Source organism: Talpa europaea, assembly GCF_964194135.1.
Source record: "Talpa europaea genome assembly, chromosome: 6".
Lineage (NCBI taxonomy): Eukaryota > Metazoa > Chordata > Mammalia > Eulipotyphla > Talpidae > Talpa > Talpa europaea.
This window is the reverse complement of record NC_140072.1, coordinates 73772701-73789869: the sequence shown is the minus strand read 5'-3', so window position 1 is coordinate 73789869 and position 17169 is coordinate 73772701. Positions and strand designations below refer to the sequence as shown.

At 30.8% G+C, this 17169-nt stretch overlaps 1 protein-coding gene across 2 annotated transcripts in view; it reads left to right on the top strand.

Moving 5' to 3' along the window:
• PSPC1 (paraspeckle component 1) overlaps positions 1 to 16667 on the top strand; it is a gene marked incomplete at both ends in the record, with an annotated part of 63059 nt that extends 46392 nt beyond the window's left edge. Inside the window, 3 exons of one of the 2 annotated variants that reach the window (XM_084235420.1) lie at positions 11171 to 11228; positions 14393 to 14562; positions 16482 to 16667. In XM_084235420.1, coding sequence (XP_084091546.1) covers positions 11171 to 11228; positions 14393 to 14562; positions 16482 to 16667 — 414 coding nt within the window. Of the gene's footprint in view, positions 1 to 3011; positions 3045 to 11170; positions 11229 to 14392; positions 14563 to 16481 lie in introns of those variants that run through there. The other variant, XM_084235421.1, reaches the window with a different exon arrangement.
• Positions 16668 to 17169: the final 502 nt, after the last annotated feature.

Sequence of the window (17169 nt, the reverse complement as noted above, 5' to 3'; positions counted from 1 at the left end):
GTTTTTAGTTTTCCAACCTAGAAATTCATTCATGTTATGATCCCAGTAGAATCTGATGTGTTGTCTACTAATCACTTTTTGGGGGTGTGTGGGTTGGTTAAATTTGATAGTGTTCAACTCTTGCCACTCATCGTTGGGAGTTTAAAAAAGAAAAATGCACCAGATATTTTGATACTGTGGGTCTTGGCTGGACCCATGAGGTCTGCATTTTATAAGAGCTCTTCAGCTTGCAATGGTTGAGAAAAACCAGTGGTCATACATTGAAGAGACATGTCAAAATAAGAATAGTGACAGTTGATATTTTTATGGGACCTGGGGAGTTTGAGTGAATGGAGGACTCAGTCATTTCAAATGGATTACAAAATTCATACTTTTACCAGTATAAATATAACATTCTATGCCAGTAGTATGCTCTGTGGAGTTTTTGTGTGACAGGCTTTATAAAAAAAATACTTGGTCTGGGCTGGGTCGACAAACTAGGTAGGCCAGACACAGACCACATTTGAATGTTTTGCAATAGTTTCATTAGAACATAAACACATTTGTATCTTGTTTATGATTTCTTTGCCAAAAAGTGGCAGAGTTGATGAGTTGCAAAATAATCCCATGAGACTACTTCCATATTATATGGCCTGGAAAGCCTGAGATATTTACTGTCTAGCCCTTTAACCAAAAAAATTTGCCAACTGGGCTAATCTGAGGGGGGGGATCTATAAAAAGTGACTGTTAATCAAAGTCAAAAAGAGTTTTTGAAATAAAATGCAAGTTTATTAATTTATATGTTCTTTTACAGTGTTTTTAGCAGGCTCACTGAACAGAGCTCCTCATACAGTAGAATCAAGGTTCCTGAAGAATCCAAATTAGTATCCAGAAGGTTCATTTGTAGTCATAGTTTTAAATAAAAAATAAGTTATGGGAAGAAGTGATACAGCATTACTGCCCCACAGCTAATTATCTTGGATTTTCAATTCTTTTTTTGTTTTAGTCAGTAGAGACAAAACATTCTTTCAGATGTTACCTACTCTTGATCTATTTGCCAAATTTGACCTTTTATTTATTTATCAGCCACTGACATCTGTTTTCCAGCTACTTGAATGGGCATTATTTCTCCTATATACCCCATCGATTTACTTATATAAATTGAAGTGCCTTGTATAAAACTCAAAATAGAAACTCTTGTCAGTAATAAAATTTCATTAATAGGTGCTGCAGATAAAAATGCTGCTTACTGTTACTTACCAATTAGTTAGGTACAAGTATGTTTTCTAAAATAGCTTGTGATTTTTTTTTTTGAGGGAAGTTTCCATTTTGTGGTCTCCACATAACTGCCACAATCTCTCTTTCTACACATTATTAAGCTCTTAACAAGTGATTTGATTATGTTGATACAGATTTTTTTTTGTAAAGTTCAATACTTGAAGCATTCAGACAGAATGTATTTCACAAGGGATTCTTATGGCTTTTTCATTATCCTATGTAAATAACTAGAGATTAGTTTATAGTATGATGTTGTGTCAGTTTAGGTGTGATCTGCTGGTTATTACATGTTGCTTGTGTAATGGCATTCTAGGCCCAACACTTTGTACATGATGGTCAAAATACGAATGGAAAATAGCAGTTACATGGTACTGTGACTAGTTATTCCTGGATTTCCTTTATTAATTCACTAAAATAATTTCTAATGAACCAAGAACTTCATTGAATATTTGGGATGGCATATAATTGGAAGTTGACAGATAAATGTTTACTTTTACTTTTGGAAATGACACTAGGATATTGAGGATGGAGTTCTTGAGTTGAAGATAATGTGTCAAATTTAATTAGCTATGGAAAGTTTTCATCACATCTCACTAATAGTTCTAATATCTAATAATATTGAGGGAAGATTTAAAATGTTTCATTTAAACTGGGATAGGTGAATATGAGTACTATTTAAATTTACTTTTTATACAGCAGACATAAAGTGAACTCTGTCAAGTAAACCAAGTGACCTACCCATGTCATATAAGTAGTGTTTTTCTTTTTGTTTTATGATTTCTATTTTACTCTCTTCTGAATTAATCTAGATGGACATAATTAACTAAATTATTTTGCATATTTCATCAGAGGACACTGTGTTATACTTATGTCATGTGAGATGACTCTAGTGTCTTTTACCTTCCATTAGAGTTTCAGAGAGAGGCTCGTAATCCTGAAAAAATTTATTCCTTCTTGACTATTCACTCCAGCTATGATCCTGTATCATTGTTTTTTGTTTTTTTTTTTGATGATCCTGTTTCATTGTTAATGTAATTATTTTTAAATTCTTATCACGTAACTTTGTTTATTTTCTGACTTTGTTGTCCACTACTGAGGTCAGTAATCTAACATTTGACATGTAAGTACTTAGATGTAAGCTGAGAGATTTAACTGGTTATTTGAGATCTTGTTTTTTTCACCCCAAATATTAATGCAGCTCAGTCGCATGGTTTTCAGTGTTCTTTTGATCTACTGTCTGTTGTATTTATCTGATTTATCTTAGTGTTTATCTAATACTAATGTCTCAGGAGTTAAACATCAGTTTTTGAAGTAGTACTACACTGATGCATTTTTGTAGACTTCAAATGAAGTAACATAATGAATTTAAGGTTAATGAATAACAATTCTTTGTGGTTTGTTTTTAGTCCATCTAACTTTTCAATATGCAATTCCCACTTGAATATTCCTTGAATATTCGACTCACAGGAAGGCTCCTGGTTTTCTAGTTAATAAGAAAAATTTGTTCACTTTTGCCTATGTTCAAAACAGTGCTTAGTACATAGAGGAAAGAGGTGGATCAGAGCCAGGGTCTTGTCTTTGAGGATTTTTGAATGTTTTAGATACAGAGTATCTATGAAGAAACGGTTAATAAGTTCTGTGTTGCCAGAAAGATCCTCTGTTACGGAATGCCAGGAATACTTATCATTGAGTAGTCTTAGCACTGTTGTAGAACTTTTTAAATTGATGTTTGGCTTGTTATTCCATGGATATAGGTATTCCTCATTTCTTTTCATTTGAAATGGTAAGTTTATCTAATCTTACTTGGTTCAGAATGCATAATATCTTAGTTTTAGGTAACATTTACTGCTTATTTTGAATGGTTAGAGAACAAGAGAATCATATTGACAAATAGTATCTTTTTTTGAAATGTCTGATGTAATTTATCAAAAAAAGAATTCTATTTAATTAAAAAATTGTTGCAATTAATAACAGATTCTGTCAGGACACATTACTTCTTATTGTAAATTTAGAGTCCTCTTATAAGGTGATTATATTTTTAAAAATTTTCATTAGCCCAATTTGTATTTATAACTTCTGTAACTTCATATAAAGGGCATGAAGGTTTTTAGTATCACTTGATGTTAGAATTTTATACCAAATCAAACTAGATAAATGTTACTGTCAATGTCCATATGTAACTATTAGCTACCTATTAAATGGTAAGGAGTAGGAATTTGGGTTGTAATCATGCTCTGCTGGTAACATGTATTTTTTTAAACTTAAACTGTTAATAAGTCACAAATTTTCAAAGACTTTTTACAACTTCAAATAATTGAACGTGTAAGGGTAAGATTGCTTCTTTGTCTTACCACATCTTCCACTATATTGTACACCACGTTCAAACCCCTGGCTCTTTGGGTCATAAGTCTGCCATATTTTTCACAAGATAATGTCTTCATTTGGCACATTACTGGTTTTTCTAAACCCTTATTTTTAAATAATTGACATCATTGTAGTAGTTTCTCTTAAAATTGTAAATTTTAAATAATTACTTAAATTGTATGTAGTTACCACTTAAATGTTTTAAAACACTATTATATACTGAATTTTTCTTTTGAGTTAGCAATTTAGGAAAAATATGTAATTTGTCAAAATTTCAAAGCCTTTGGTAGATCGTTAAAATACTTTTTTTTTTAAAGGTTCGTATCTCAAACATAAATATATGCCTTATTGTATATATATTTAATTCCTTGTATTTTGGACCACATATACTTTGTTTCTTTCACTGCTTTCTTATGTTCATGGAATTACTCGTGCAGTTTATTTATTTTTTTTTGTTTTATCTTTTAAACATTCATCTGAACAGTTTATGATAGTTATTTTGACTTTGTTAAGGAAATATACTGAATAAGAGATTACATATAAAGAAAACAAACCAGTCACCAGAATTATATCAACTTTGGTAAAATACTATTAAAAATACTGTGTGTTGTAGCTGATAACATTGCTGTTTTCCCTTAAGTTTGGGATAAAACAGCTCAATTTGAGGAATAAATATTCTTAATCACTTTCAGTTTTTAAAAGCACCACTTCACAGAAAATTTGCCATGGCAATTGAAAATGATGATCTTGAAATTTTCCCTCAGGTATATAGATTAAAAGAAATACTCTTAGCTGAAAAGAAATTACTTTCAAAAATTAATGTTTAAAATACTCATTTTCTTCTGTCTCTTGATGCATTGTGAATTATGTGTAATGGCATTTACCTTCACTTATAAAGCCACCCTATGATTAAAAAACAAGTTAATTTTGCTGCATTGTCAGTAGAATTTAATAGTGGCATCAGAACATTCTGTTTACTAAGTTACTGGAAATAGACCTTGAAAATATAATTATGAGTCAGTGTATTGATAGTTTACTAGGTACTTGTCTAGGTTAATGAATAGTGAGCTAAGAATGAGTCGGCCTACTTCTATTTGTCCCTCTATTTTTGATTTCAGAATTTAACAAGTAACATATTTATAATTTCATGACTTAAATCAGTGACAAAAACAATTCATTATTCATAAAGCAACATTTTAAAAGATTCTTTTAAGACTAAATTTAGTTTTAGATTCACAGCAAATTTAGAAAGGGGACAGAGATAACCCATATACTTTTTTCTACCACTTACATTGCAGACTTCCCCACTATCAAAATTCCGTACCACAGAGTAGTAGCAGGTTTGTTCAAATTGATGAACCTGCATTCATATATTCTTATCACCATTAGGTTTCTACAGTTTACATTAGGATTCACTCTTGGTGTTGCACATTATGTGGTTTTGACAAATGTTTTTGATGTACTTACCATTACAGTGTACAGAATAGTTTCACTGCCCTAAAAATCCTGTGTTCTGCCTCTTCACCCCTCCCACCTTCCTATCCTACCTGGCAATCACTGATTAACTGTCTCCTTTTGTTTTTCCTTTTCCAGAATGTCTTATAGCTGGAGTCTCATATTATGTAGCCTTTTCATATTGGCTTCTTAGTAATACATATTTGTTTCCTGTATATCTTTTCATGTGATAGTTCATTTCTTTTTAGTGCTGAGCAATGTTCCATTGTTTGGACATCTGCAGTTTGTTTATCCATTCACTTACGGAAGGACATCTTGGTTGCTTCCAAGTTTTGGCAATTAATAAAGGTGCTGTAAACATCGATGTGTACGGGTTTTTGTGTGGACATAAGTTCTCAACTCCTTTGGGTAAATACCAAGGAGCAAGATAGCTGGATCTCATGGTAAGAACATGTTTAATTTTGTAAGAAATTATTGCACTGTCTTCTAAAGAACATATACCTTTTGCATTCCTACTAGCAATGAATGAGAATTCCTGTTTCTTTTACATCCTTGATAGTATTTTGTTTCTTATTCATATTTAGAATTTTGACCATTTTAATAGGTGTGTTGTTTCTCATCTTTATTTGCTATTCCCTATTGATATATACTGTAAAGTTCGTTTTAGCAATCATAAAAGTGAGGAACATTTCTCCAATATTCATGGGTATAGATATTTTGGGCTGCATCTGTTCAAATTGGGGGAGGAGGGAGGGAGTCACCATAAATTGTATGATTATCTTTTGTTACTAAGAATATTTTCCCTCCCCCATCTCTAGCAGTGAGTGACAATGTTTTGGAAATTGCTGTTTTTAATTGCCTGAATTAAAAATATTAAGTCTTATGGACGTTCTGTTATGTTGAAAAGTTTGCATGCTATTGTTTTATCAATGGGAACATGTCTTATTTTCCTTTTTAGTTTAAAATTATTTATATCTATTAGGAAAAGATGGATGATGTACACTTCAATATCTTAGTATTTAAGCAACTGAATGCTTTATTGACAATGATGTTTTTTCTTTTTAATTTTATAACTTACTTTTTCATATAATTGATTTTTGTTCCAATCTAAATATGTTGCAATGTTACTTTGTATTTTTGCATACTAACAGCTTCTGTTTAATTTTTCCCATGAAAGTTTAACTGACTACAAATACTCATTCTTTTGACTACAAATACTCATTCTTTTATGGAAACTTTTCTAGTGACATAAAAGATGTATTTCCAGGTATTAAATATAATTTATTCTTAGGAAGTATTTTCGGTATATTTAATAATAAAAAGAGTGAGTCTTGTTACTTTTCAGAACTTGTATATTACTTCTCTAGATTTGTATTTTCTTTAGTGGATTTAGATGTTTTATGTCCGTATTATATGAAGACTTAGCATTTTCTTTATTAAGTTAGGAAATTTAAATGGTACATGGTGACTTGTAGACAAACTTCAGGTTTTCTTTAGAGACAGGAGTCTTTCCAAAAAAAGAATTATGATTATGGCCATTTAAGATTGTGTTCACTCAAACAAGAATTTAGATTGATCAAGTGTTGGCTGAACCCATCTTGTCATTGGTTGAAAATGTTCTTGAAAAATGATATGTGTTAAGTCAGTATTTATTCAGTTTCCTAAACCTTAAGCATTCAAATTATCCTTAATTTTTACCTTATATTTGTATGAAGTACTTCCCTTTAAATTAGGTGACATGAAAAAAAATTTTTTTTAAGATTTATTTATGCATACAAGAGCTGGGGAACAGGTCAGAGATGTAGGGGGTGAGAGGATCCACCAGAGACAGAGCAGGGAACAGAACAGGCAGATTGACTGAAATACACTGCTGAGGGGAGCAGCGGGCGAGACAGGAGAGGTCTGCCTCGCCATGTGGGTTTTCTCCCTGGCCGGGCAGTGGCTGCGGATTGCTTCACAGCGCGGTGCTTAACCCCTTGCGCCACCAGGGAGGCCCCATAATGAAATATTTTTAAAATCATAGTTTGATACTGAAGTAGAAATATTGGAGGGGGGGAAATTCATATTCTATGTAATGTCAAGTTCTACACTTTGGGAAATAATGGTGTAATTAATTTACATTAGTGTGAATTTTCTTTTTCTCTACGTTTTCATGAAAGAATAGTGACTTAACAGTGGTTTCAATTGATGCTTTAGTTTCAAAATCCCTTACATTATTAAAAATTAAAGAAAAGATCATGATCTTTAGTTTATTTTTGTGTTTACCATATTAGAAATTGAAAAGTCTGTAAGATAATGTGTGGAAAGAATGGCTGACTTTTACATTTTTGCCTATCTCCTTAGTTTTTAATTTTAGTGGTTGAATCAGAGGTTATTCCTTTGCTGTTTGGTAAATTAGTTTTAATATTTGACTTCTTCGAAAGTGACTATCTTCCCATACTTGTTTGCATTCCAACTGTTGCAAAATGCTCTTTTGGTTAATGTGCAAGAAGAAAACCTGGCTTTACTCAGATAAGTAATGAGTAAATGAATACAAATATGTTTTAACCTTTTCAGATAATTGTGGATATTCTTTGATACTGTAGTAAAACTTGAGAAACTGTAGATTTTTTGAAAGTACTTTAGCCCTTAAAATCCTTTAGTCTTTCTTGAATCTTGAAACGTGATTTTATAATGTCATAGCATCCATCTTTAGAATAGCTTGGTCCATATAGTTATAAATGTATTCCAAATTTTAATGTGTTATACAAAATTAAAAACAGGTATCAATAGTATCAGTCACTAATCTCATCAGAAATATCTTCCAAATCACACGTAAGTAATCACAGTTTGTCAAATGATGTTTTAAATAAAGATTATCTTCTAAGAAAAAAAATCATTCACTTTGCAACTTATAGCAGTGTTTTTTCCTGGAAATAACAATCGTACTTTAGAATGCAGTAGTAGCACTTTATGTATTCATTCTGTTTTGTGCATAAAATATTAGAAAAGATGTATCCAAGGTTAGCAGTTTTCAAAATTATTTTTATTCCATGTGGATATTCATAATTAAATTTTAAACTGCAGTTGTATGCATGAGAAAAATATCATGCTAATAGCAAAAATTTGATGCAAATGCCTTGATAATGTGCTAATAAACACCAGGTGTTTTGCCCTCCATTGCTTTTGCACCATTCATAGAAATGTTGATAGAGTGAAAACCCTAATTAGTTCATATTATAAATAACTATACTTTAGTGTTAATAGTAATAACAGTTTTGATTTTGTGTACTTCCTGAACAGGTTTTGGGGACTCCCCAAATGTGGTTTTATGAACCACATTTGAGTACTACTGTTTCAATGCAATGCTGATTTGAACCGCAATGTGGTTCTATAATTTGCTTACCTTTTGGTTATCTGAATTTAAGCATATTTCAGTGACAAGCTTTCAGTAACACACATGCATAATTGCTCTAATGGAAAGGCACACCTTAAATCATTGTAACAATAAATAAAAAATCTTGTCCTTTTTTTAGTTTGTTGGAATTCTTGAAAAATGAAAGTGCTTTGTGAAGATGAAAATTTTATATGAACTCTGTTGTCAGAATTCTATGGATCAGTTCAGCCTGTATGTTTACTTAATAGCTTTATGCCTCAATTTTATGATCTCTAAAATAGAATAACACACTCCATAAGACAGGTATGGAGATTAATTGAATTAAATTAAGTTTTCATCACAACTCATTAGACTGCAGTGTTTTGAGATATTGTTCACTGTTACTTCCTTTTAAACCACAGCTCTTAATTTTGATAAAGTATAAAACAACATTAAATTTTGTATGATAGAAGTATCACATTAGGTACCAGTTTTAATTGAAAATATATTAGAGGTAATTCATAGCAAGGGCCTTGTGCTTTCTTTTTGAATGGGGACAAAGTTATAATGAACTTCAAGTAATTCTCCTTTTTGATAGTTGGTCAAGATGTAACGAGGTATTGTTCCTCAGATATAATCTTCTCTGAAAGTATGAAACATTCTTATAGCAAATAACAGCCTCAAGACATGACTACAAAGCTAAAACTCCTTTTGCTCTTAAAATAGTTAGAAAATGATGTGTCAGTCTTAATTATGTTATCCCTTTTTCTTAATCTTACGAATGAAACTATATAAAATTGTACTGAGTAATTTCCTTTAAGGAGGTATTAGTAGAGTACATGTATATTCAGTGAAAAATGTTGTAACATATAGCATGAATTTGTGATTTAGCATAGTGATAATGCTGCATTAATTATCGTAAGACATCTCATTTAAAAGAGAAATTTTAGAATTGAAACCAATTTATACAGCATCAGAAAGAATTTTGATGAAGTTTTAGATCTCTTTAGTACACTTTTCCATAAAATTCCGTTGCTGAGGAATGTAGATTTAAGAATAATTTTTAGAAGTACTTAAGTTCAAAAAAGTACTAAATATTACTCCAGAAAGTGATAAGTAAACTGAAATTATAAGCGACAATAATTGATTGTTTCTCCTGTTGCTCCTCCCAAATGAATGGATCGATCATAGGCATCCTCTTTGGGTATATGAAAATTGAAGACTTGAACAGTAAGACTGTCACAGTTACTCATTTAGTAGTTAGATGTCACAGTACTAATTTTAGTGAAGGGAAATCCAAAAGTAAAAATAATTATAAATTAAACTTTCAACCCCTCCAAAATGTCATGATCATAAAACTCATGTGTTTTGTTCTATAGTACTGGAATACAGTCATCTTTTCACAAATACCTGCTGTAAATAACACCTGGAAGATTTGCATATACGGAAGTACTATATACTATAATAAAAGTTCTGGTGATAAGGAAATGACAACTTGGTTTGGATTTTTTACGGTAGTGCTAGATGTGTTCACAAAATAGTATTTTCTATATAAGTGGAAAATTATGGCTTGAGCCAATTTTATAAAAGTGAGTTTTTTGTTGGTATCAATCAAAAGAAGAGACATTTTTCATTAGACATAACTGTGAGAATGATTTGGCATTTATGTTTTCTAAGTAATAGGACAAAATATTTCTTTATGAAGCTTTGCAAACAGTTTTTCTTGTATCATAGCTTCACTAAATGTTACCTTTTTAGGAATTGCCATTAGGTTAGGTGGGCATTTGACTTACTGTCTCTACCATCGGTTTCTAATTCCTTTCTAACTTTATAAGGGCCTTTCACCGGTAATTTTGTTGTTAAATGGAAATTTAAGCATTTTTATTAATTGTTTTTAAAAGTAATTATGCTTTCTTTAAATTTAAACATTTTTTCCTCAGAATACATGTAAGACTGGAAAAGATCCAAGAACAGTGGAAATTTCTATTATAATGTTGAATATTTTCACTTGAGATTTCATTGAGGCTATTTCTGTGTAACTATTGTTAGTAAATGAGTTTTCAGAAAGCAGCTTCTGTGTGGAAATTTAAAACATTTTGAACATTTGTGTTGCCTTTTCTATCAGTTAACCTCAAGAGCATTTTGTTTCAGAAGCTGTTATCCTTGCAATAATATTTTTATTTAGATTTCTAAGTAAAATCCTCATTCAAATAGAGGAAGGGAGTGTTAATGTTAAACTTTCAATAATTGCTTGTATGTTTATGGTAATAGGTCCTGGATGAAATATAGTATTTCAAAAATGAAAATATGTTATGACTTTATTTTTAGATTAGTGTCCCACCACTGTTTGTGTAGTGTATTTGAATATATAAGAGATAATAGTCATTTCTGTTTGAAGATTTTAGTGACCTTAGAGGAAAAATACAGTTACTCATGGTGGTTACTATTACTAGAATTTTCCTTGTTTGGAATCTAAGTATATTTCTTTTTGATCTATTGGAATAAAATCTGGCTCATTGGTCATTTAGCATATAAACTGGGTGTTCTTAAACACTTGTGTTTAAACTAGGAAAATGACATTTCTTTTCAGTGTTCTTAGTAAGTAAATGACATTGGAAATTTAAAATTTCTTTAATGGAAAGTGATGTCCCAATTTATTCTTTTCTTTTTGATTTTAGATGGGAATTGTTAAAGTCATAAGATCGATAGGTTGACTGTGACAACTATGTTTACTTACAGAGAGAACAGGAAATGAGAATGGGTGATATGGGTCCCCGTGGAGCAATAAACATGGGAGGTAGGGATTTTTGAAGCAAAAGGCTTCTGTAACTTACTTGTAATTCTTGGGAAATTGTACATGCTATTTGTGGTATCTACGTTTCAGTAACTAAAATAGAACCAACATTTGTAATAGTGAAATCTCGTACATTTATTAAGTTGAAAAAATATGTGGTTTATTAAAACATGCCTATGAAGAACATTTTCATTTTGTTTATTTAAAGGCTAAGATGTATTATGTGTTAATGGTCTTAATGAATTAAACCTGTAACCAGGTTTTGATACAACCTGAAATCTGTTCAGTGATTGCATAGTTATGTTGTCATATTAAAAGAAAATCAAATCTCATGCCTTCATACTGGCTTTTTTACCTGGGAATTGTTATAGTTTCTGAGCTGTAGTGTTTTAAAACTTTTTAAGAGTATTTCATAAATTTCTATTTTAAGGTAACCTGTTACGTAACTTTGAAGCTATTTTTTTAATTAATTCTCACTGAATATTTAACGTATTTTTCTTTAACCTACAGTGTTGTACAGAGAAATGCAATGTTTTGGAACATGTGTTAACTATCAAGGAAATGATATGAGCCTTGCACATTTAGGCTAATGCGTATCTTTAAGATTGATACAAAGTTTTTAAGAAAGTGCCCAATATTAGTACTTCAGTATTGACTGACTGCACAACCAGATTGTCAGGGATATATAGTAGATTAGTCAATAAACAGGGAAAAATAAGTGTGGGGTATTAACATAGGTCTTTTTAAAATATTATGCATTTAAAAATCAAGCATTTAAATTTTATATATTTTACATTTCCCACAAAAATTATGAAGTTGAAATCTTTACATGACTTGTGTGTGTATTGTTGTAAAGATTGCATTATCTTGATATTTTGATATGTGTAACTTGTACATTCACCAAGAAAACCCAGATCGTACTTAGAATATTCAGTGTATGGACTAAAAGAATCTAAAATGTAGAACATTTTCCACAATCAGACTCTCTGTGTGCCCCATGACAGTTACTGCCAACAAGTTTCCTTGTTACTGCCAATCAGATAATCTAGAGTCTTCTATTGGTGAAGCATAGTTGAGTATAATATTGTGAAGTAGGTCAGTATTTGTCTTTTTCAGAGAAAATTGTGGGGTGGTGTATAATATAATTGAAGTGGTTTTAAAGACTAAGTGTTAGGTGATGGATTATAGGTAGTTTGAAATGCCAGTTATAATTATTAGGTTGTCATTAATGTTAGAACCAAACTTGAAATGTTTTTAATGTTGCATAACCTCAAAAAATCGTCTAATTGCTTGATTAGCAGTTTTATCAGAAGAAAAATTAAGAATATGCCTTTAGATTCCTTATTTAGTTAGGAATTTAAGAGAATTAAAAATATTTTATGACATCTTATTCACCAGAGAGCACTTAATTCCCCCAAAATTTAGCACTTAATTTAGCACTTACATTTAGCACTTAATTCCCCCAAAATCCAAGCTTTTTTATCTGTTTACAATTTATTCAATGTGAGACTTCATTTTAATGGCTAGCTGGATTTATGAAGCATTACCATACAGTTGAATGTCTGTTCAGTTGGTAAACTGGCATATCTTACCAAGTTAACAGTGATGAAATGTGACAGATTTTCTGGTATATTATCATTGTATATACACGTGAAACATAGGTTATAAGACTGCCATTCAGGGAACTAGAGAATGCTTACATTTCTTAGATTTAAATTTAGTTTAATTGCAGCTGTTTGGTAGAAGTTATAATTACTAAAAATAGGATTCTTCAACTACTGACAGTTGGAAATGTATTTTTTAATTTAATATTCTTAATATATCCATAGTTATATTCCTAGGGATTATCTCCTAAATACTGTTTCCACCTTGGCTTAATTTCCATTGTGGAAGATGTTGAATCTAGTAAAAAAATGTTATTTATAACTATGCTAAGGGAAATTGAAATATTCTTGGATAATTAAAGAGTGGGTCTATCAGCAGGAACATTTTGGTATTAAGGAAATAATTCTTTCCCTATGAAGTTGCTGAGTTATAGGGGAGTGGGTTCAGAAAGACCAGTAGTAAGTAGTATGTGGCTTAGGAAGGGAGACTTCTCCTTCTCTACATCTCCCTGGACTGAGACATGTATGGAGTTCATCTGAATTAGATCCTGTATGAGTTATGGGTTTGGATGAATCTTCAGCTCCTGATGTAATGTGTTTTTTGAGAAATATATTTCAAGACTATAATAAAATTAACCTACACAATGAAATACTATAAAAAATTAAACTGGAATCAGTTTTTGATAAGAATTATTAATGAAAAACAAGTACAAGTACTTAGAAGTGAAAAAAATTCAATGAAGAGATCTGAAAAATGTACTTGAGGCCATTTGTAATTGTAGTGTTACAGCTCAAACACTATTGCAATTAGTTTTAGGCAGGTAGATGTCCTTTTCATGAAAAAAAATTTTTTTGATGAAAAAATTTGACCAATAAAACTGATTGTTACAATTTCCGTAATTTCAGCATGTCAGAAATTCAGATAGCTATATTAATATTTTATGTATTTGGTTGTAGTTGCTTTTAAAAGTTTCATGAGTCATTTTAGTTTTTGTTTGGTTTGCTTTTTTCTATATAAAGTTTTAAAATGTTTACCTCCTATAATTTTGTGAGGTATTCAGTAACTATGAAAGCTGAAAGTTTAGTTACAGTGAATTTTATATATATATATATTTTTTAACTATATATATGTGAGATGCTTCCCCACTCACAGCTTAGTGCAATTTATATGCTGCTATTTTTAGTCATAACTTTAAGAAACAAGTGCTAATTTTTGCTGTTGAATTAAGTAATGTCACCCTTGTTAGGAACTATTTGGTTTAAAATCACACTCACAAATAATAGTGATTTTTCAGGACGCTCTCAAACTTTTATTAAAGTCTAAGATCCTTAAATATCAATAATTGATAGTTGTCTCATTTATTTTATGTTTGTTTTGAGGATGAAAAGTCTATAGGGTTGGTAATGCTCTGTTACAGCACAGATAATTTGGGTGTCCCATTCTCAAGAAAGGAAAAATGACTTGATAATAATTTTGCTATATAGATTGCATAAGTATTGTTAAATTTTTAATATGTACTCAACTAAGATAGGACAGCTCTAAGTATAGATTGTTTTGCATAGATGCGTTTAGCCCAGCACCTGCTGGTAACCAAGGTCCTCCTCCAATGATGGGTATGAATATGAACAACAGAGGAACTATACCTGGCCCACCAATGGGTCCTGGTCCTGCCATGGGACCAGAAGGAGCTGCAAATATGGGAACTCCAATGATACCAGATAATGGAGCAGTGGTAATGTATCATAAACATTATTTTGATTACATATAATACATCCTTCTGCCCCAAAGATAACTTCACACTTATAATTTGGTATCATTTGTGTTGTCAGTAAAGATTAATGTCCATTAAAGAAATAGTAATTTTGTAAAGTTATATGTTGATTTATGAAAGGCAGGTTTTAAGTATCCCAAGAGTTAAGAGACTGTAATATCTACCATCCATGGCATGCTTTTGGATTAAAATATATAGCAAATATGTTAATTTCATGTTTCAGTGCTTATCTGTTTCAGTGGTCAAGTATTTTACAATTACGTTCTTACCCTGTGCGTACTCCTTATCTTTTGTGGGAAATAAAACTTCCATATGTGTGAAAGCAGAGTTTTTGGTAAACATTTTAATAAAAAGAGTAGTTATGATTAATTTCAGGGAATTGTTTTAATAGTAAAATTATTTAAAATATGAAATGTTTTAAACTTACATTGCTGCATTCACATTACAGAATTAATTACTAATTACATTTGTTACTAAATTTAATGTAGGCAATTTTACTGGTTTGAGAGTGTGAAGATATCTTTGTGTGGTTTAAATACTATAAAAAGTTGCAGTTACAATTTTCTTTATATTGGAGTATCAGTGGCAAGATTGGTGTCTATATCATTTCCCTTAAAGTTTATTACTATTTAAATGGTAGAACATTTTATTATTTGGTTTTTGTTAATAGTTGTTCTAGGTGGTAACATTTAGAAAAAGATGATTGATTATATTTTTAGAAAAGGCAGTTTAGTTTTAAAACAACTACATTAAATCTTAAGGTGCCATTGCTGCTAAGAAAGAAAAAGCACTGCCAATTAAACTCATACATATCATCAGTTATGAGTCAATCCTGATTACAGAAATGTTAAAAGTGAATGTGCATCTCAAACTTGATGAATGCAATGCTTTATTATGTTAAGATTTATTTACTTTAAATGCAGTATTTTAAGAATTTGGAAAATTTGGATATGCCAGCAATTTATTTTTTTAAATGAATGTGTACAGTGAGATAAAGAGGCAGTGTCATAATAGCTACTGTAATTGGGTAGTGCATAGTATAGTATTTTATTCAGTATACGCTTTATTTTATAGTTAGATGGCTAAAATCTAGTAAAAACTTACACTGTTGTAAGTTTTTGTTTAGCATATAATGAAAAATAATTCAGTAAAATTAACAGACTTTTTCTACTTCTCCTTTGAAATTGTAAACTATTTAAACATTATTTTTCGTTTGCTTAGCTCTGAAAATTTACTTAGGTGGTTCTATTCAATTTTTAAGATTAGCATATAGTTATTTTGATGTTTTCCAAATGCATTTTTTTCAGATGTTTAATTGTGCTATTAGTATATGTTAGTAAGTTATCAATTTTTAAAAACTGAATCTATTTTCCCAATAAGTCATTCCAGATAAAAACCTCGAAGTTTGCACGTTGAAATTATAATTGTGTGTGTACTAGTACTTTCTATGTTAAAAGCATTGCTGTTGAAATTTAGGAATGTAAAACAGTGAATGTGATACTGTTCTCCAGTTTTATCTGATTTTTTTCAAAAAGCATTTTTTATATATAGCAGTTATATGTAGTATAAACCAAAAAAAGAGATTGGAATAGTATCATAATACTGATTAGGTTTAAGAAGGCTTTCACTTCATAAAATTAGTTCTTTTTCCATGAAATTGCGGCTTAGCATTAGAAATATGTAGTTCTTCAGATGCTTTTTTTTTTTTTTTTTGAACATAGTAACTAATTAAATTGCTCCTTTCTTCCTTCTATGTATGATCCTGATTCTGCTGGACTTTCTGCTGAACTTCATGACACCACCACTTGGGATTTTGCCAATTTTTCTTGTCACTTATATTTGGCGTGTTCCAAATGGACTTCATATTATGTGTATTATAGCACAATGATAGATTTCCACAAGGACCACCATCTCAGATGGGCTCACCTATGGGGAGTAGAACAGGTTCTGAAACCCCTCAAGCACCAATGAGTGGTGTAGGTCCTGTTAGTGGTGGTCCTGGTGGTTTTGGTAGAGGAAGCCAAGGGGGCAACTTTGAAGGCCCTAATAAGCGTCGTAGATATTAAACATTCTTTCATTTCTCACTTATTTAGAGGGGAAAAAAATTCAGTGGTAATGCCTTTACACTTTAACCTGTTACCTGGAAGTAATGGTTTTATTGTTGATGTATGTAGACTTTAAAGTTTTTCTTTTGTAAAATTTTAGGTTTTTGTATTTTTTCTTTATTCATAAGCTTTGTAGATTAGAATGATAATGATGATGCTCATCATTGTGAATGTTAAAATGTTTGTGACTTTAGCTTTTAATATAAGTATGCCATAGTACTGTGAAATCTGTGTAGTCAATTTCAATAAAGAAATCATTTTGGATAATTTAAAAATGTTACTAGTGGTATTCTATAATTTTACTTAACTTTGCTGTTACAGTAGTACTTTGGTTGCTTTGATCCAGTCCATTTAAAAAGGAAATTTTCTGCTTTTTAGTTTGTGCAAGTAGCACTTAAGATAGCAGCTCACTGAAAGCAATGTCAATAAGGGGTAGATAGAGTAGTACATTGGGGAGGGGTGG